General features: G+C 38.4%; 1 protein-coding gene across 1 annotated transcript; it reads right to left on the bottom strand.

Annotated features, from left to right (window-relative positions):
* Positions 1-117: 117 nt before the first annotated feature.
* Positions 118-21,089, bottom strand: pam (peptidylglycine alpha-amidating monooxygenase). The gene is made up of 25 exons (XM_044096587.1): positions 20,929-21,089; positions 17,721-17,846; positions 17,408-17,525; positions 17,204-17,261; positions 16,427-16,514; positions 15,950-16,041; positions 15,573-15,656; positions 14,552-14,600; positions 14,067-14,134; positions 12,156-12,236; positions 12,001-12,077; positions 11,456-11,559; positions 10,987-11,180; positions 8,459-8,509; positions 7,806-7,935; positions 7,184-7,300; positions 6,990-7,062; positions 5,970-6,180; positions 5,447-5,650; positions 5,151-5,266; positions 3,454-3,550; positions 3,211-3,261; positions 2,889-3,131; positions 1,800-1,859; positions 118-1,685 (listed from the first exon to the last, which is right to left on the bottom strand). Exons 1-25 carry the CDS (start codon positions 21,087-21,089, stop codon positions 1,495-1,497), a joined length of 2,844 nt encoding a protein of 947 aa, XP_043952522.1. The 3' UTR covers positions 118-1,494.
* Between the last annotated feature and the right edge of the window lie 7 nt (positions 21,090-21,096).

The following is a 21,096-nucleotide window of genomic DNA, read 5'->3' as shown; positions in this document are numbered from 1 at the left end:
TTGTGTCGTCAGTCTTTGTCATTCCTTTTAGCTACGAGTGCTTAAATATTAGAGGTTATTTCAGGAAGTGTAATGAATATGTCAAAGGTCAATTAGACAAAGTAATCCACAACAAAGTGATGCTTTGCAGACACTTTATTACACAAATACAATAGTTACTGAAAATAGTACTCTTGTACTTAAACTGCTGTCACAGCTAATACAAGGTAGGCCACATGTGACAGCGTAGCTAAATATCTATGGCATGCGGTTAGGAAAGCCTCTCAAGCCTCATAGCAAACTATGAGCAGCGGCAGAAAACATAGAATACGATTTTAAAAAATGACAACCGAAAAACTGATCCACTAACGTAAAACCTGACGTTACAGAAAGTGACTTAACAGATCATTAATTTTTTTTAAATTTTTTTTAAAGATGCGATTTACTAAATTATTCACTTAAATTCTGCTGCAATAAAATATCTGAACCGCGGTTAAACGGAAAATAAATTCTCTTTCCATGCTGTCCTGAATACAGTTCTGGATGGATGTGCTGCTTTTAGTGAACTCTGGAAGTGAACAGAGGAAATAGTTTAGTTTCCATTAGCTGGACAGAGAGAGAGGGAAAAAAAACAACAACAACAAAAAAAATGCACAGTGGGTTCAGATTAGCCTGTGACAACAAGCAGAAAGCTGCAGCAGCATGAAGCCTGCTCCCCACATGTTAAATAGTTAGCCATGCCAAACTACAAGATCTGGGCTTTTTGCCCTGACAAAAACAAACCAGCAGAAGGCACAGAATTACAAGTGAAATGATAGTCGACCAAATACAATGATGATGCCGAACTGTCATAAAGAACGTCAAATGACATCTAGAATCCCGACTGCAGCAACAAATGTCAGGATTCTCCTCTGAAATTCTGATTCATCTCATCCCTAAACTGACACTGAAACACTGCAGGTTTAATCTGAGCCAACATTCAGATTGAGCGTCAGCATTGTTTAATAATCTGACAGGAGCTGCAGGAGACAAACATGGCTGACAACAGCCCCACCTAGCGGTACTGCAGGCACTACAGTCACAGGGCTGCAGGATTTTATGAAAACGATTAAAAAGTGAGAGCTAAGAAATAAAACAAAAATAATACAATAAAAAAAGATAAATAATAAAAACCACATGAACATTTTTTCTACATAATAATGCATTTGCAGAATTTCTTGGACTTTTTAAGGCTAAACCTGATATTAGTGGACGGTTTTTTTGGGGGGACTATGCTGATAGTTTTACCATAAAGGCAATTCTTTTATATAAAGAAAAATATAAATATAATCATTTTGTCTCCAAGATTTTGTCAAGATGACACTAAAATGAATTTTATATACAAGAACACATTTAAATATATACATTAAATAGCAATTTTGGCAGCTGACAACAGTTACAAAAACAGTGAATTAGCACATGTGAGAAATCTAAGCTGTGTTTGGAGGGGTGGTGGGGTGGGGGTGGGAGGGCAGACTAGGAGGAGGACTGAGGAGGAGGAGGGCGAGGAGGAGGAGCAGAGTACTCCTCTGTGTCCGAGTCGCTGCTGTCCTCCACGTTCCTCTCCTGGTCGCTGCCCTCAGTGCTCAGCTGGTCGAAGCCCTGGCGACTGTAACCTTTGTGAGACGCAAAGAATTTCCCCAGATTCAGAGTTCCCGCTGCTTTACCTGACGGGGAGGAACAGGGGAGTTACCTCCTGCTGGAGTTCAGGATCAATCTATAGGACATGTAACACAGCCACAGTCCAGAAATGACTTTTTTTTTTTTTTTTTGTATCTTACCTCGAATTTTACCCAGGACTCCTCCCATAGAGCGAGGCTCCATTTTGATCTCATTTCTCTCTGAAAACAGTCAGTAAACAGAAAATGAGTGAAGGCCACACAGCAGAACTAACTCAGTTATGGTTAGCATAGAACCTTCCCTTCACAACACCTCGTCTGTCTGGATGTGCAGGAATAGAGGTTTGATGTCCATCAAACTTGGACAATTTTCAAGCTGTATTGATGTTTTATTAGTGCCCATAAATTAATGGACATTAATAAATTTTTTTAATGATCAAAAATACTCAAGAATGTTAATATAGCAAACTCCACAACACTTCCATACAAAGTGGACAGTAAAACTGTAACCACAATAATCACATCCGATGACCACATCCACACTGCAGGTTTTCATTCTCAATTCAGATCTTTTGATAAAATATTTTTACTGTCTTGTACTTTTTCTTTTACTTTACTAATTTTATTACGAAATATTTCTACTCTTGTAAAACCTTTTTACCCACTGAATGAAGAACAAACATGTTTTAAGCAAAAATTCACCAGACAAACACAGACCTGCAGTGTCTGTTAAAAGTTTTACATTGAAAAATTGATTTGGAGAAAAAAAAACTTGGCCTGATTTTTTCATTTTCCGTCACTTAAATGAATTATTGTCATTTTGATTATTAAAATAGAAAAATTTCCACTTAACTTTATATTTTGGTCCATTTGTTGATGTAACTGTTAAATATTAAATGATTGATCATTTGATCAGTCACTCAGGACTGGAGTAGACTTTCTACAAAATATTGCTTTACTCTTATTTGAGTCATTTCTTCTTTTATGTTTACTTGTGTAAAAATATGTTGAAGTAGAGCTATTCTTACTGGAGTATGATTTTTGGGTACTCTGCCCCATTCTGACAGTCTGGTTGGCTGCTTTGTAAAGGGTCACATCAACCAATAAACCATTGAGGAGAAAGTGAAGTAAGTGTTTTCAGTCATAGAAAACACTTACTCACAAACACAAATGTGCAGGTATTTTGTTAGGTCTTGGAGAGAGTCAGTGCATGAAGTGAGATTAGTCGTCCTGTTTTCCCATCATACGTACTGTTTTTCATCCAGCACATGAAGACGCCCAGGAAGACGATGACCAGCAGAAGGACGAGGAGCAGCGAGACAACAACAGCAGGGAGGACGCTGTTCTCTTTCTTTGACTTTGGTGTGCTTTTCCTGGGTTCCACTTCTACCAGCGGATGGCTCTTCTCTGCCACGGTTTGCTTCTCCTTGACAGGCGCGGTCTTTGAAATGTTGGGATCTGGCTTCAGCTTGGCTTGGACGAACGCCTCCACTTCTAAACAGAGAGCAGGAGGGATGAAGCTGGGATCTGATAGAGCAGTCAGGCATTACAAATGGAACTTAAGTCTGCTTACCTTCAAGTTCCTGGACCTCGATTCCAGCTTTCTTCACAGAACGGTGTAACTCTGAAAAGTGGAGACAGGAAAGTTTCCAATAAAAACTAACGTATGCGGCTTGTAACCAACAAATCTGTGACTGAATTACTCAGAAAAGACACAATAAAATACGTTGGATAAGCTGAATTTGACCCCATGTGAACAAGATATAACACATTTATTAGAACATTTAGCATGGTGTCATAATGTGCATGAACCTACTTTCTGCAGTAAACTTAAAGACTGAATTGCTTCCTGCGTCGCCGACAAAAACACTTCCATCCTTAGTTACGACAATGTCATGAGGCATTTTAAACTCCTGTAGAAAGGAAAACACAAACGTAACCATGTTGAACCTTTTTCACATTCGTCACTTTATGTTCACAAACTTCGATGAATTTTAGTGGGATTTTATGTGATAGATAACCATACGGTAATACATGATTGTGAAGGTGAAGAAAAATGATAGATTGTCTTGACTTTTATTTAGTGCTAAAAAACTGAGAGATGAACTTATTTTCTAACAATAGTTAAGCCCAGCCACTAACGATGAATGTTACAGCGTCTGAACTCCCAAACCTCAGAGGAGGAACTGAATTAAAGGTGACCCTATTATGCTTTCTGAACAGGTCGGGATAGATCTGTGGGTGATACAAAACATGTTCCTAACATTATTTGCACAAAATCATTCTTACATAATGAGATTCCAGTCTGCTCTGCTCTGACTCAGAATGAGTTGTTTTAGGGCCTCTGTCACTTTAAAATCCAAATAAGCTGCTTCTGGCCCCGCCCCCCCACCTCAACATTTACACTCACACCTTAAAATGACATATGTGCAAGTATGCAACAATGCATCTTTGAAAAGCAGAAGTGGAGCCTCCTGCACAACCAACAAACATGCAGCAAGCGGTTTTTGGATGGCAAGTCAACAACACTTGTCTTTTCCAGCAGCCATTGTACGGCGCATACAGTGGTAAAACCAACTGACCAAACGTGATGGAGCCTGATAGGGGTTGCTAGGTAACAGGCTGGGCGTCATAAGCTCCTGGGTGAGGGGCAGTGACTGCTGATATGTGACGTTAGATTCAGAAGGTTTTTGAAACGGCTCATTTTTCAGACACAGAAAAACATCAACTTGTTGCCAAAAACTGGCTGGGTGGTTTTTAAACACGTTGGCTGTTTTTAGAAGCAGCTGAGACCCAAATGAAAGTACAAAACATGCGAAATGTGAATTTTGTATGATACATTCTCTTTAAAGAAAGCACCAGCTTCCACATCAGCATTTCCTCAAATACGAACAGAAAGAAAAACACTCAAAGCTTTTGTTCCTGAGCTTTTAAAAGATCAAATATTTTTAAGTGTTTATGTTCTGAGATTCAAGATAAATTGATCACAACTGTACAAGATTGCTGGTTATTCAATAATTCTTAGTTTGAATGGAGCAGAAGCTTTAAGAGACATCAAACAGTCTTTAGTTCTTCAGCTCTGATGAGAGATGATTTCCATCACATCGTGATAAAAATACCAAAAACGTTGGTTTTACATAATAACCTTGTCTCCTCTCTTTTAAGTTCTCCACAACAGGAAAATCCAACAAGACATCAGTATCAATTACATCATCACATCTGCGAAATTATTATTTTAAAAACCCAACTTGACTGCATCAAACTGATTAAACGATCTGGTATTAAATTACAATTGCCCATCCTAGTCTAAGAATGTTTTTTGGCAAACCTTTATGAGAGTTTCTAAGCAAGTTTCTAGAGTCAATAAGAAATGCAACTCATAGAGGAATCCAGAAATGGATTTGAAAAAGTCACAAATATCTAATAATGACGTTCAGGCTAACACTTTTGTTTCTTCTCTAGCAAGCATCTGTTTTTAGGGAAAGGTCCGTCAGTGTATGTCAGCGTGTTTACCTTGTGGGTGGGACTGAAGGAATCCAGAATTTGTTTGGTTGAATAATCCAGAACAAACCCTCTGAGAGGAGCTGAGTGGTAGGGCGAGTCTCCGTTCACTGCAAAGATCAGGCCGTCTTCAGGGCCGAGAAGACAGGAAGGAGATTCATTAAGAACAACTAAAATGACACATATTCACAATTTAAAAAACCTCAACAGAGATAAATGAAGATGTTGAAACTGAATCATCTGATATCTGAAATGAAGAAGAATATGAACAAAGCCTGACTTTGGACCAACAGTGCCAGTGTACTCACTTCCAGCAGGGCTGTAGGTGATGGCAAACACTTCTCCTCCAAAGTCTTCGTTCTTTATCTCTTTGACAAACTCCCCGGTCTCAGCGATGAAACACTGGATTCGGCCGTTTTCCCTGTCAGCCACACACACTTCCTTCCTTTCAGGAAGGAGAACCAAGCTGTGGGGGATCCGGAACGGTGTGCGCCTCCTTCTGTCTGACGAACCTTTACCCAGAACGTACAGATGAGAAGATGAATTCTTGATCCATCAGTGTTAGTAATGTGTAGTCACAGTGAATTATATTGTCATTGTTGCTCTGACTGCACAGAAACTGGAATCTTGAAGAATAAGTTTGGCTACTTTGATTAAATGTGCACGCTGATATTTGACACTAAAGTGTAAACTGAGGAATACCTTGAAGTTCAATAAATTTCCTGAACCACCAACAAATGGTTTCATTACAATTCTTTGGAATAAAACTGAAACCTGTACGTTTTATGGCTTTAACACTCAAAGTATCTATGTGTAATTTGAGCTGGCTACCTGCTCCCCACTGAGTTAAGTATGTGCCATCGGCAGCAAACTTCAGGATCCTGGCGTTGCAGTAGCCGTCAGACACAAAGACGTTCCTGGTTTCAGGGTCGACGGCCACGTCCGTCGGCTGGCAGAAGTGCTCGGTGTCGCTACCCGGAGTGAAAGCCTCTCCCAGGACCAGCAGGGTTCTGTCCCTGCCGTCACGGCTCACTTTTAACACCTGAGGAACAGCAACACACAAAACAGATGAAGGAGACTTCACTGCTACTGTCAGGGTGGGAATTTATCCTATTGTTTATCCGTTACCGTGATAAATCTCTTATCATGATAAGAATTTTGATCGCTGTCACAATAAGTTGCCTGGCCTCATGCTGAGATGGGCAAAAAGTTGGTCACATTTTATGGTGTTTTTTTCTTTTTTTTTTTTTTTGCAGCTTTGACTGCACATCACTACAATCACAGCCCAAAAACTGAAATACTGCTCTTAACACATTTTTAATGAAGAACAACTGACCACTCCAGAGACATTAGGTGGTGCATTTTTATCACTAAACAGAACTACGTTACGTTTTCAGGGTTTGCATACATAATCATGTCAAATTTATTTTTCTGATGGCAAAAATATTTTCACACAAAAACAGTAAATTGGTACAATAATTGCTCATTACTATTGCATACTTATTTCTTCTAATTCAAGATTATGCCCCTACTGGGTATCGGTCCAACACATAACAGCCAAATACTGAAGTTTGTTTTTGACAAAATGTGAAAAATGTTGAAGAGGTCTGAACACTTCATTTGTGCTGAATTCTTCAAAACGTTTATCTTTAAAAAAATAAAAGATAGCTAAATATCATTTCAATGTGAGAAACAAAAGCAACACACACACACACACACACACACCCACGGAAAAAACCTGTCAGGTTTTATTACTACTTGATAATAGGTCAGCTTGATGCTACTACAAACTGTGGGTTTGTGTAAAGGCTACGTAGCTCCAGTGTGGTTAGAGCTTGCGCTCCAGCTCACCTGATGCAGAGCCACATCAGTCACCCAGTAGTTATTCTCCTGGTCTGTCGTTATTCCATGAGGCAAATAAAACCTGCCAGACCAGAAAATGATCTGAAGTTAAAAAACAGAGCCAACTCTGCAGGGCTTCAAATCATATCCCAGCAATACAACCCTTACATTTAGAACCAGGAAACATTTTCTCTCGCACTCACATGTTCCGGCCCGAAGCCTTCAGGATTCTGCCGTTGGCCGGGTCCACAACCAGAATAGTAGACTGCTGAATGGGCCCCAGGGCCCGCTGCTGGTACCGAGCCTGGCTGTTGAAAGAACTAAGCAAACACACAAGAGAGAACATTTACTGTGCGTAACCTTGGAAACTGCAGCTCCGAGGAGGAGCTGTGCCTTGATGGCGGAGCTAGGTCCATCCAGGTGTTTTTGACAGCTAAATGGTTGCCATGGAGATTAAAGGATTTCTCAAACGTGCATAAAATAATTAAGGCAACACTATAGGTATGTCTTTGATGAGGAATTAACACTATAACTTGATTTAAAGACCTAAAAAGTCTATTCAACATAATATTGCCCCTTTAAGTTGAGCAGGACGGGCTGGGCGTCTCACATGTTGATGTTAGAAGGATTTCTTAGCTGCAGATGAAAACTTTGCTACAAAAGATCAAATCTACGCCAGAGTAAAGTTGTCGTTGTATTTCAGTGCTGCTCCAAACAATTTATTAGTAGTAGCGGTTTTGGTGAAAACAACAGACATTAAAGTGCTTAGATAACATTTGTTAACTTGTTAATAACATAACCATGTGAAAAGTGAAAACAACCCACTCTGCCCCCCAGTGGTGGTCGCCTCTGTGAAAAATGACCAGGTTGGAGTCAGAGTCCAGGGCGAGTCCTGACACCTGGCCCAGCTGAAGAGAACTCTGCGGCCACGCTGACACCTGCTCCAAATGAGAATCTGCAACCACACCATGAATACACACACACACCGTTCCATATGAGCAGGAGAATTCTCCACGGGTCTTGCTCATAAATGTTTATTTTCACAAAGCCAATTGGGAAACAATAACCGCTTTTTACTAGAATCCAGTCAACCTTTCCAGTTGGCTTGGCACACAGTCACTGCAGTACAGTCAGTCTTTTATTTCACTGTTTAGTGAGTCACATCAGATGGGTATCTGAAGTCATTATTTAGTGCAGTCTGGTGTATTATCGATTTGAATCTTGTATCAGCAAAAAAAAAAAAAAAGATCAAAAACAATGCTAAAGGAATATTGTTAAATACAACAATGATGATATCAGTAGCAGTTAGCCCACAATTTCACTTTGCTATTTATTTTGTTGAAATTAAGACTACGGTTCAATGTTATATTATATACAGTTACATACAGCTACTTCCATTTCATCATCTGTTTTATTAGCAATAAGCTGGTCATGTAATGTTATGGACATAGTTCACATTTGATTCACTTTGAACTCACCCTGATCCAGAAGCGGCTCTGCTTTGTTAGCATTCATCGGCTGTTTGCCATCTTGATAGAGAAATACAGAAAAGAAAATAATCAGATGCAACTTGTTAACATCTTTGAGATTTGTAACAAGCCACCTTTATTAAAACCTTTGTACTTTTTTGGAGTAATTTATTTATATATATATATATATATATATATATATATATATATATATATATATATATATATATATATATATATATATATATATATATATATATATATATTGGACTGAGACTTAAAGACAGTTATAAAGTCAATTTATGTTATTTAATGGATGTTCTGTTTACAATGTCTTTTCCTTTTGTTCCATAATTTAAACAGACTCTCTAGAACGTTTGAATAGAAAAAAATGTTTTCTTGAATTAAAAATCATTACTGAATCTAATCGCTAGACGGTGAAAGTTTTGCATTTCTTGTTACTGAAATGTGCGACACATAAACTGGACTTCACTATTCTGAGTCATGTAGAGATTAAGAAATTGTCACCTGCTGCCTTGTAAGTTACTTCACTTCTGTTACCATGGAGACTGCTGCATCATCAGTGAACAGAAATGGTAAATGGCCTGTACTTGCTAACAGGCCTTAGAGGATCTCTAAGCGCTTCACTCTACATTCAGTCTAGAGAAGCAGATCTTCCTGTCCAAACAAGGTGGAAAACTGTGTTTAGTTTTCTAAAGTATTGATCAGCTCAAGAGGGAGTGCTGCTCAATTACTAAGAAAAAAAAAGCCCCACATATATTACATAATTTTAATGGATAACGATTAACTGGAAACCCTATTATCTGGCTTTTAGTTCATGCTGGCTTCACAACCACGCCTGATGGACTCACTTTCATTAAATCGCTTTCACACAAAATAAAGCATAATGATAGTCTGCAATTAGCCTGGAGATTAGTGAAAGTTTAAGTTCCACATCTCTCCTCTCATCAAGTCACTTTGCTGTCCCTCATTTTGACACATAACAAGGACACATACTCTGAAGAAATCATTTACTTACTGACACTAAATAAATGAGGATTTTTTACAGAACAATAAGGGAGTAGAAGGAATCAATTAAAAAAACGGTCAACTGATTTAGTCATCGATTAACTGTTAACTGTAGTATAAAGACTTACAAAAGAAGGTAATTTACTAAAATAATAATGTTCAGAGCAGTAATTAAGTCATAACTGTATGAACGACATAAACAGTCTGTACTTAAAATAAATTAAACCTGTCTGTAAATATGTTCTATCTAGATGTCCCATTACGCCCCTTTTGCAATTCAATGAATAATTAGTTAATCAAAGAAATGTTAAACAGATCAGATCACTGTACTGATGTTAAAGTCGAGCAGGAAAGACTGAATTTTTTTACTTTATTTTATCTGCAGATCCATTATTTTCTACAAATGATCAAGCTGTCACTGAAGGAATGCTGTTTTTTACTTTAGGCAGTCAAAGTGTTCATTTTTGAATTATGTGCCTAATTGCATTTTTAATGTATTCCTAATAATGTATAAAAACAGGCTTGAGTGGTTAAATGAAAAAAACTCTGAAATTTGCTAAAAAAAAAAAAAAAATCCTGATTAATTGATTAATCGCCAGGATAATCGATTACTAAAATAATCTAAACTTGCAGTGCTATAAAGGAGAATTGATAAAGAAAATATGTGGATACGTTGACAAGCTAACTGCACCGATGCTGTAAAAACTTGTTATGTGTGTGTTTGGCTCTGAGCCTTTCTGTGAGTAGTTTCTGCAGAACTGTTTACTTCACCACAAACTAAAAGCCGTTATTACGCGTGGAGACTGATGAAGCAGCAGCATGGTATGGACATGACACTGCAGTGCTATCAGTACTACTATCAAAAGGCACGGAGATTAAGATGACTCACTTATCTGGCTGAAGTAACACAAAGCACAAGACCAAAACACACAGCCCTCCCTGAAGCCTGAGCAGGACGGTGAAAGAAGCTAAGGAGCTTTAATTGCTTTGGCTGGCAGAGAGTCCGATGAGCACAGAAGATATTTATACAGGATATTAATTGGCAATGTTGCTCACTCAGGCAACAGTTTAAAAAAAAAAAAAACAACCCAAAAAACAGGCAACTGATGGAGATGAATCATCTTGTCTGCGACCTGAATCATCTTCAGGTCACAGACAGTCATAAAGATTCATCTTTAATCACAACGTAAATGTAAAGCACAATAAATAAACAAGTTATAAAATTCTAAATAATTTTATAAAATTAAATACATCAAGTTTTACTGGCCTGGTCTGGCCATGCCTATAAAAATGCTTCAATGGCGCCACTGTCACCATTTCAGATTTAAATCACTGTTTTAACTAAATGCTGGCAAAACGCATCATTTCTAAATCGGAATTTTATTTTATTTTACTGGATTATTAAAAAACATGTAGAATGCCCCTTTTTACAAGTTTGGGATTTCTTTGGCCAAATTCAAAGTTTATGCCAGATTTGAGACGGACATAGATAAGGTAGATTCATGTACCTGTAGCGTTTCCCATTGGCATCATGGCGTGCATGTGACCTGGACTCACGGCGATGGGAACATTTGCCTCTGCTGGAATATGTCGAAAGAGTTCTTTAGAGCCCGTCTCCATGCAGCTCATGAAGGGAACGGCGTGTTTCCTGTCCATGTAGTACATCATATAGAAGTTGCACATTTCATCACTTGAAGTACCACTGCAGAAAAAAAAAAAAAAAAAGGATTACAATAATTAAAGCCACAAGCAGCACTGATTGGTGCTGCTACCTCAAAGACACTTCAGTCTGCATCAACCATCAGGTGCTGTGAACCTGATGGTTGGCATGGAAACTTTGACAATACTTCACAAGGTTATTTGTTATGCACAATCACTAAATTACAAAAGGAGAATCGTATAAAGAATTCAAATGTGTGCTTGGATTACCTCCAAACGCTCACTCAGCAATAATCGGCAGTGATCTGTGAAACTCACCCGATGTACGTTTTGGAGATCCGGCCCTCCCCACTAAAAACACATCTGGCAGCCATGGTGTCACCGTACTGCACAGTCACATCCCTGTTAGCTGGATAGAAAGCCTGGAAAGGAAACATTCATTAATGAGCAAAGAACAGTGTGGAAACGTACAGAAGATGAATCAGAAAAGCCATTCATAAATGAGAACTAGAACTGCTTTTCATTATTCATATTCATTACGGCTAGAAACAGTTCTGTTTATTTTAAATAAACAATACTGAATTTTTAAAAACACAGATTTTGATCTCCCATTAAGCGTAGTTGATGTGCTTAATGGGAGATGGAAACACATATTACATACGAAATATGAGTCTGATAAAAACACCTTGACATCTTTTTATGAATGCACCCTTCAAAGTGGGGATTTTTATATGGAAAGAAAATGTGAAAAATTGCAGTCAACTATATTCCAAACAGACAGCAGTGACTTTTGAGAGAAAAATTAGATATCTCTCTCAGAAGAACAACAGTTGTATAGAACTGATGTCACAGTGGTTAACTACCTGTGGTAACTGAGGGGACTGTCTCCCAATCAGACTCCATTTCCCATCACGAATCCTGTAACCGCTGACCACTTTGCCTGTGAAAGAAATGATCATGAAGGACCAAGGATGTAACTCCAGGAGACACAGAGGCAGGAAATGACACGACTCCTCACCGAGGCTGTGTGTGTGGGTCCTGAAGGCAAACGGGTAGATCGGGTAGGAATCATAGTCACAAGCAACATCTGCATTTGTAACTGTAAGAAAAAACAACAACAATGAACTGTATTTTCTGTCAATGCATTTTTGCTTCGTCTCCTACAGGAGGTGTTGGAACACACTCTCTCAATTTTTGTTTGTTATTGTTACAGATCCCATTCTGGATGATCTTAAACAAATTTTACTTGGGGCCAAAATCTGACTGCAATAACTAACTGATAATAATCTGACTGCAATAACAATAAAATCTGACTGTTACTGAAGTATAACCAGTAGCTACTTAGAATAGTGCACTAGTTCCCTTTTTAAAAATGACTTGCTCAAACTAAAGTTTATAAAAAAACTCATCGTCATAGTTCCTCATGTGGAACATCTTATCTCATCATCACACACTCACACTCACACAGCAACACACTTCATCTGCATGATCAACCTGCTCTCTGCTGCTTCCTTTTTCTGTTTGTCTGCACAAATGTGTCACATCTTATAGTCAGCTTCATGCTGACATTTGCCCACGTCTATTAGTCGTCTGAATTCAGTAAAACCTTTTACTGTTTACTGTGGAGAAACGGAACCAGATTGTGTTCTCGTTATAGATTGTAGCAAGTGGAGGCAATTTACTCACTCAAACACAAAGACCAATCCCAGCATCCCTGCCAATAGCTCAGGAGGTTATTAGTTGTGTTTTAAATAACAATCACTGCTTGTGAAAGCTTCACAATACTGATCATCTTTTATCAGCTGACAAAAGATGACAGGTGAATTCAGAATAAACTGCAGAAAAATTAGCAACATTCTGTTAATCTGATGTTAAGCTGACATTTTCAAATTGTTGAAGCATAATGTCTCCTCTTTCCTGTACTGGAGCTGAAGCCGGTTTTCTGGGTTGCGGCTGGAGTTTGTCTCCGTGGTAACACAAGAAACAATGGTTTAGGAGCCAGTTGAGAACTGGAACCGATTTGGTGGAAAAAAGTGTGAAAGAAAAAGAGCTTCAGCTTCCCTCCGATTTTCCAAGGTAATACTCGTTAGGTTGATTAGTAATTAGCAGGTTCTAAAGAATTTGAGTAGAAGGAAACTTGACTTCATGAAAATATTCCGTCCTAAAGTCCCAAGTCCTAAATTAAAAGCCTGAAACTTTCCAGTTATTTAGAACCCTTTCAGATGAGCAGGCAGTATTTACCAGGCATACAGTCAATGTGCTAAAGAGGAAATGGAAACACTTATTAACCAAAGTCTTATAAAACATCTGTTACCTTCAATTGTTATAAAAAAATGCCATATACATCAAACATAACTAAAGAAATTTGACTTTGTAATTTAATGTCTTGAAATTGGACCTCTGTCTCTTTAAATTCTCTTTGCTTTTAAGAAATCATCACATCATGGATCCTCCATTAACCCTTTAACATTGTTTTTACCAGCATTAAGAAGCAGCTCCTATAATGAGCTCAGTTGATGCTCACTTCCACCAGATGCTTGCTAATTTCTTCTGGCTAGTTCTATTATGTTTCTCCAGTGCACCAGTCACAAAGAAGAGGGATTTTATCACTAAACTGCTCTCTGCAGCTACATTTCATCAGTCGAGAAAATAGTGATACTGACAATACAGTCAGTCTTGGAGAGTTTTAACCAGCATTACTTGGAATTTATCACTACTACAGTAAATCAAAATTCTTATGACAAGAAATCACAACAAATGACCACTGCTATACTGGAGCTACACAGATTAATAATATGGTCTGAGAATCTAAAAGCAGGTAAGCCATCATCTAATGTTACAGTGTTCCACTTGATAAAGTTTATGAGTCAACAGCCAGTCAGAGACTTTGAGGTTTACCGAGCTAAAGCTTCAGAAACAACAAATGTACCTTTTTTTCCTGGAAGGATGACCGTATCCACAGACATTAGCAGGTAGATGCCCGCAATGAAGGGCTGCCTTTAATGGAGAAACAAAGAACAAAGGAAGCTCTTACTTTCTCCATTTTAACTCAGTTATTGAAGGGAACGTACAGGCAGTGCCAGGCAACAGGCCAGACCTTCCTTGATTTCACACACAGCTTTAGTGGAAGACGTTTTATATTTATTACCGCAGGCAGGTACAACCTCTTTAATATGGCAACTTAAGGAATGTTTTCATTTTATCTCTGCTTTCTTATTCCTTCAAAAATGACCGACAGTACTATCTGCATGTGGCACACCTCCCCCAGCTGAACCAAAATGCTGCAGTATTTTTTCAGCTTTTTCTTTAAGAAAACAAAAATCCTACTTTATATATTTATATTTATCTGAATGTATTGAAGAGTAATCCAGTAATCTGGACTGGATGTGCTGCAGTGTCAGTGAGTGGACTTACGGTTTTAAAGTCATTCTTAAAGTTAGTCCAGAGCAATCTCTGTGATGATCTGGAAAAGAGGAGAAAAAAAAAAAGAAGATTATTAATAATGTTACTAACATCATCCAGTCTCCAAGTCCTACTGCTGCGGGCATCATTCAAACATTCAACTGCTAAAGAACTGTTGCTAAAATCCATATGCATTTTTCTGGCTCAGAATGGCACAATGTGGAAGTGACTGTAAATGCTGAATGTCTGATAGACAAGCAACAATCCAACAACTCAATCAGTCTTCAGTGAGCTTATATGGGCTCTGGAGCACATTATAAAGATATGGATCCAATTTAAAGCTGATAACAATCACTGGAGATTCAACAAAGCTAACAATTTCCAAAACCTACAACTTATCAGTTACTGAAAAGAGATTCAGATAACCGTCCCTGAAATTGCATTTTAGTTATTTAACAAATCTCCGTTAGCAATTTTTCTAAATAGCTTTTGCTATCTTTGACTTTTTGGTCACCTTACATAAAGGGTTGGTTAGCGACACCATCTACTGCTGCAGAGCAGTGAAATGTGGATGCTTTTGCTTGGCTGAAATATTTTCAATCACATCTGTCTGTAGATGTGTTCAAGGTTGTTCAGTTTGTTTCTCAACAGATTATCAACCAGTTTTTTCAACATGTGTGGGAGGTTTTTTTATCAAGAGAAAGAGACTCAAAAGTATTTAGCAAGTAAAATGTAGAAACATTTAGTCCTTTGTCGATTTGTGAAGAAATACAGGAAGAAAGCCCAACAAAGTATTCTGAATTGACCTGAAGGTGGATCGGGTGTCATCCCTGAATGGATGACTCCAACAGCCCGATTCATTTCACTTGATCGCAAAACGTAAAGATCACAGAAAGAAAGATGTTCTGAAACCGCTTACAACTTTTTTTCCCCCATTTTGCTCTTTGCAGTAACTAATAAACTGCAACAACTTGGATCTTTTCAGAAGTTTGGGGAGTTTGATAGAAAGGTTAAGAAACACGATGGCACTCACCTCTGAAGGCACTGACATCTCCATAATGTATCTGCAGCACAAAGTAGGACATTCCTGAATTTCTTCCAACTTTAAAGCCAACATCTGATGGAAGAAGAAGAGGAATACAAATCAGTGAAAAACAGAGAAGGGGCCAGAAAACACAAAAGCGTCTCTCTTTTCTGTCTGAATGCAGGTGTAAAAGTAGCTAACCAGCTATCTACTAAAATAAAGAATGAATTCTGAATATTGTTATCAGCAGCTGTTTATATTCATCTGAACCTTTCCTAAAACGGTTTTTGTTAATGTTTCTCCTAATAAAATAGTTTTAATACCTGTTAAAAAAAAACACATAACTTGAAACGATGTAAACCATTTACCTTGAGTGTGTGACTTACCTTTAGGTAACTTTGTTGGAGGAGCATTTCGAGCCCAGGCATACATAATGGAAGACTCGTCTTCACAAGTTCCCTGTACACTGCCACAGTCCCTGAACAGAGAAGGGATAAAACCAATGCCATGAAAAGACACACAATCTTTTTTTATAGTCTTAAATGAAATCCAACTAAACTTTTCCTGTTTTAGGTCATTTAGGATCAGCAAAATTATTTCTATTTGCTAAATGCCAGAATGATGGGAGCTTTACAAATATTTTCTTGGCATCTCTCCTGCTCCCAACCAGCTACTGTACATGCACCACCATGCACCATCTCATATCATGATGGCACGTTTTAACTGATCAGACGGCTTAAAAATATTGAGAAAAATAATTATGTAGATTATGGATCAAACGTTTGGTGAAACACAGCATTCAAAACTGAGCTCCAGCTTGTAAAAATAAGTCTTTTCATGCCATTTTGACATGCGGGTCTTACCAGTGGCTGCTGGTGGAGACAGGAGTCTGGCAGCCAAAAAGCAGCATGTGGTGAACAGTGTCCATACTGGCATGAGGTAGGAAGTCCACTGAGAGAGGAAACACACTGTGCTTAATGGAAACATGTTCAACAAAATCAACAGAGTTTTACCAATTTTTCAACATTTCCATATAAATTTAACATTAACGCAAGTAACTTTTATAACATTTTCTTTTTTTTTTTGCAATTATTACCCCGGTCACTATTCCTGACAGCATAAGATGAGACAGATAAATAAATAAATAAAAATTGAGATCCCCTGCCTCTTCCCTGTTGCCCTACTGCAATCAGTTTCCAGTCAGAGACGACCAATCAGAGCCAGGAGGAGAATCGTAATGCTGTCAATCATGCTTGCACCCTCTCCTGCACAGCACTCATGAGCCCCAGCTGTTCCAATGGTCGGCAAACAATCTAACGTTACAGGAAAACTGCCATTGGTGGATGATTGACAGCGCTAAGACCCTCCCCCTGGCTCTCATTGGTTGTTTCTGACAGGAAGCGGTGTATTTCTGCAGATTGCTGTAAGACCATATTGAGGAGGCAAAGATTATCCATCTCATATTTTACTGTCAATTTGAACAAATATGTAAAAATCCTATTTTTAGAAATGTTGCACACTGATCCTTTAATTCAAAGAGAGCATATTGTTTTCTCTTGGTGAACAAAAACATGGCGTTACTAAAGATCTGTTTATTTACAAACAGCTATTTCATTAAGGAAAAGTGGAAACTTGCTCACCAATATATGAATCCCGACTAGTTGGCACAGGAAAGGCCATGCACAGGTAAGTGTCCGACTGAAACAACAAGAGGATGAGGCTCATGACTTTATTTCAACCAAACACAAATGTTCTGCATGACATTTATGTGAAGGTGAACCAAAAACATATAATTTTCTTAAATTAGAAGTAGATTTAGGATGGTAAAAAATAGAAAGACTCACTTCAGTTGGTAAAACCCCAGGCATTCGAAGATCCACTGTGAAATTCTGAGAGTTAAAGAGCTGCGGCGGCTTGACTCTGGACACACAGTCACTGGGATTTAAGACATCTTCCCAAACCCTTAGGAATGACAACAACATACACTCAGTCCATTACTAACATATACCCTCCTCCTTTATTTATTTAAAACAGATCTGTTCCGTTTGTCATTACTGGGAGTACATTCAGCGGGAAACAGAATTCAAACAATAGATATTTAAGCTAGAATCTTTTAGCGAATAAAAGGTTCTGAGTTGAATTTCAGGAGTTCCTTACCTCTTCGACCCATACAGGGAGGGCTGTAGTTCCACACTGTGACTGTGATGGAGGAAGGCTACCACCAAACTGACCACCAGGAGTCCCATCACACCAACAGGTCTCACTCTGCCGTTCACAACCAGGCTGCAAATGGGAAAACAAGCCATTAGAACATAAAGATAGCTAAAATACACAATGCTGAGTCCCTGAATCAGAATTCCTTTATTTTCCTTATACTTAAAAGCAGATAGATAGACCCTGATCTTATACTAAAGCTATTTCTTTGTGTAATTTTACAAGCCAGATCTGTGATGTCAAAACTTTTTGCCCAGGGGGAAATAATTGGCAAATTGTAACAAAATGTATTAAATAAAATGCAAAAATTAGTTTATTGTTATTATTTTGTTTTACCTGCTCAACAATAAACAAAACTTTTTTGGAACCTTTTTTATATTATTGGAAATCCAAAACACATTTGCTTCCGATTGCTGCCTTATTAAAAGAAAAAGAACCTGATAATTCTCAAATTTTGGGGTCGTGAATCGTCTCCTATTTTGTTGGCCAAATTTTTGACCATTCTTGATTTGTGGTCAGGGGCCGAACAAAATCCTTTCCAGATCCAAAAATGGCCCACGGACCACCCTTTGACCTTTACATTAAAGTACTGTAATATCTGAATAAATCCAAGTAAAGCTCCAAAATAAATGGCTGTCAAATTTACTGCAATAGCAGCACAGGTTATGGACACGTCCTGGATTCTCAAGTAGTGTAATAACTTGTAATAGATCATTTTCAAACAGTTCAATAGAACCACTGATAATTGAGCCTCGTCCTCAGGCCACTGACACATTTCTAACCGAAAAGATAGAAATTGGTTAAATTACTGACAACAATAAGTACTTTACCAAACTGATGTATCTAATTACGTTCATAAACACATTTCAAACATTTTCTTTGTTACCCACAATTGAATTTAGTAAATTATTTTGATACTCCAGTATTTTGTCACCATAGTTACGCTTGCCGCTTGTCCTTAAAGACAGGTTGTAGCTACAGTACGTTCTGTGACACCAGTGAAAACACGCTACATTGTTTCTTCTGAAACGCTGAATGTCTGTTCCTTGAAATGCTACAGTTACAAACATGGCCTCTGGCTAAACAACATTTTATTTAACCATCATTTATTGTAACCACTAAAAAGGCAGATAATAATCATTTCATCCCAATACCTGGAAAATTTTTTTGAACATCAAGTCTTTTTCTGCTGATGCTGGGTTCAAAACTTTTCACAGATTTTAATAAAAATTAAGGGACAAAAATTCAGCTTTGCAAAAATTACTGCAACAAACTACGTTTTCAACCTGCACACATGACCTTGATGTCATTTGAAAGATTTTTATTGCTCTCTCTGGCATTATGGTGGATGATGCATCATCGTCCCCTCTCTCACCTGGACACTGTCGGCAGCACTGTGAGAATCATGTTTTATCAGCTTCTCCACTTACTTCAACACCATCTGACCCACAATTCTGAGAGACAAGCAGGAGGAGAAAGGAGTGAACCACCAGGTCGCCTCACAAACCGAGGTCAAGGCTGTGTTTCAGACAGTACTGGAGCACCACTGCCAACGGTTCTAGAAACTCCACAAACTGCTTTCTACAAAAGTTTTCTGATGACTCCACAACAGCTGCCTCATCACAGATGGGGGCCACGAGGAATATGAAGAACTGACTAATGACTGTGGAGCGCTGAAAGCAGAACTACCTCCAGACAAACAGAGGAGAAAAACAAAGAGATGGTGCATTCTCCACTGCAAAGGTGCAGACTCCTGGGGACAGAAAGAGACTGAACAGGTTGATCTGGATGGCGTTTCAGATTAGCGGCCCTCCAGGACTGGAGTTTGACACCTGTGGTCTACAACATCCCTTGCAGCTGACCAGTCATACAACACACAACAGGCTGACAAGCACACTTCTTCTATAGACTTGGTAGTTTTCTGTTGATGCGCAATATTTCTACGAGTGTAATTATGGACACATACATGTCAGTGGGTGCATGTGTATATATGCCTGTATGCATATGTAAGTATATATGCATGTGTGTGTCCATGCAACTGCGGTTTTGTAAATGTAAATTTGTGTGTATATTTTTATACATGTATCTTTTATATATTTATATTGCCATTTTCATATTTATGTTTCTATTTTGTCTTGTATGCTTCTACTCTGTATCGTTCTTTTATTTCTGTTCCTCTTTTGTTCTGTCATGACAGCTTAAATTCTCCACTTGCGGGACAAATGAAATTAATAAATTGTTTGTTTCAACTGAAAATGTGGGGGACATTCCTACTTACAGCTACTGCAAAGCTCAGTGATATTCTCCTCCGCGTTGGAGTGTGGAAGCAGCTGTTTGTATCATTGAACTTTAAATTTAGAGGATGCTTTTCAGTGTGAAAACTCATTGAAATGCTCGGCTTTCCTGATGACTCATCGCTGTTGACAGCGCATGGTGGATCCAACAGAGGAAAAGAAGGCTGAAGGTCAGCGCTGTGCTAACATAACAACCCTCTGAGAGCAAAAAGGAAACTATGGAAACGAGACTCTTCCCACACACGTAATAAACCGTCAACCACATTAAACCTGTATGCAGTGTTAATATGAACATTTACAACCGTGTGGACTCTCAAGAACGAATTTGGAATCATTTTAAATTTCCATTGATGTGGTAAACAGGACTTTGGTTTGATGCGACAGCTGGTTAAGGCCAAGCAGGGATAACAAATGTGTTAAATATAGGAGTTCTTACGATAAGCATATAGGAACTTGACGTTTTCACTTGGTGGCGTTTTTATTTGGTGTGCTAAAACATGTTTGGTTCAAATAATTTCGAACTAAAAGATAGCTGAAACATTAATGGCGAGCCTGAATCAGACGAAAACATTTCACCATTATGTTTTCCGACTACCGGCGTGTTACACCTGGTCAAAATGGCTAAAATAGAGCTCACTATAGCTAATAAGTGCTGGAACGATACACCTTCGCTGTAGAGATGCTCTAACATTGTTAGCTAATGTGGCTAATAGGGTTTTTAACAGTAATATCTATGAGCTCCATAGGCTAAAGGTGGTTGTCTGCATTGAAACCGACTTCTATTAAACTGCGACCAAACAAGAGAAGACAATTCGCAAAGATAAGGCTAGTATTTTTTTATCAACGGAGTACAATACCTGCTGGTGGTCGCAGCACGTCTTTCCAGATGACGATTGTTTTCCCGTTTTTTTTTTTTTTTTAATTGATAAGAAGTCACGTCTGCACTTCCCCTTTCAGAGTAAAAGCACCAAATAGCCCATGATTGACCATAATAGTCCATGGGAGGCACAGACCACATACGTAGA

The sequence above is a fragment of the Gambusia affinis genome, linkage group LG17 (genome assembly GCF_019740435.1).
Source record: "Gambusia affinis linkage group LG17, SWU_Gaff_1.0, whole genome shotgun sequence".
NCBI lineage: Eukaryota > Metazoa > Chordata > Actinopteri > Cyprinodontiformes > Poeciliidae > Gambusia > Gambusia affinis.
The sequence above is the reverse complement of the archived record's forward strand: the minus strand, read 5'-3'. Positions and strand labels throughout refer to the sequence as shown.

What these genes read in the sequence shown, in the direction of transcription:
- pam (XM_044096587.1), bottom strand. Translation starts at nt 21,089, where the DNA reads ATGTGGTCTGTGCCTCCCATGGACTATTATGGTCAATCATGGGCTATT. An exon ending in AGATGTCAGTGCCTTCAGAG is followed by an intron (nt 14,601 to 15,572) that starts GTGAGTGCCATC and finishes CCTCTTTTCCAG; the next exon opens with ATCATCACAGAGATTGCTCT. An exon ending in AGTCCCCTCAGTTACCACAG is followed by an intron (nt 11,560 to 12,000) that starts GTAGTTAACCAC and finishes TTTCCTTTCCAG; the next exon opens with GCTTTCTATCCAGCTAACAG.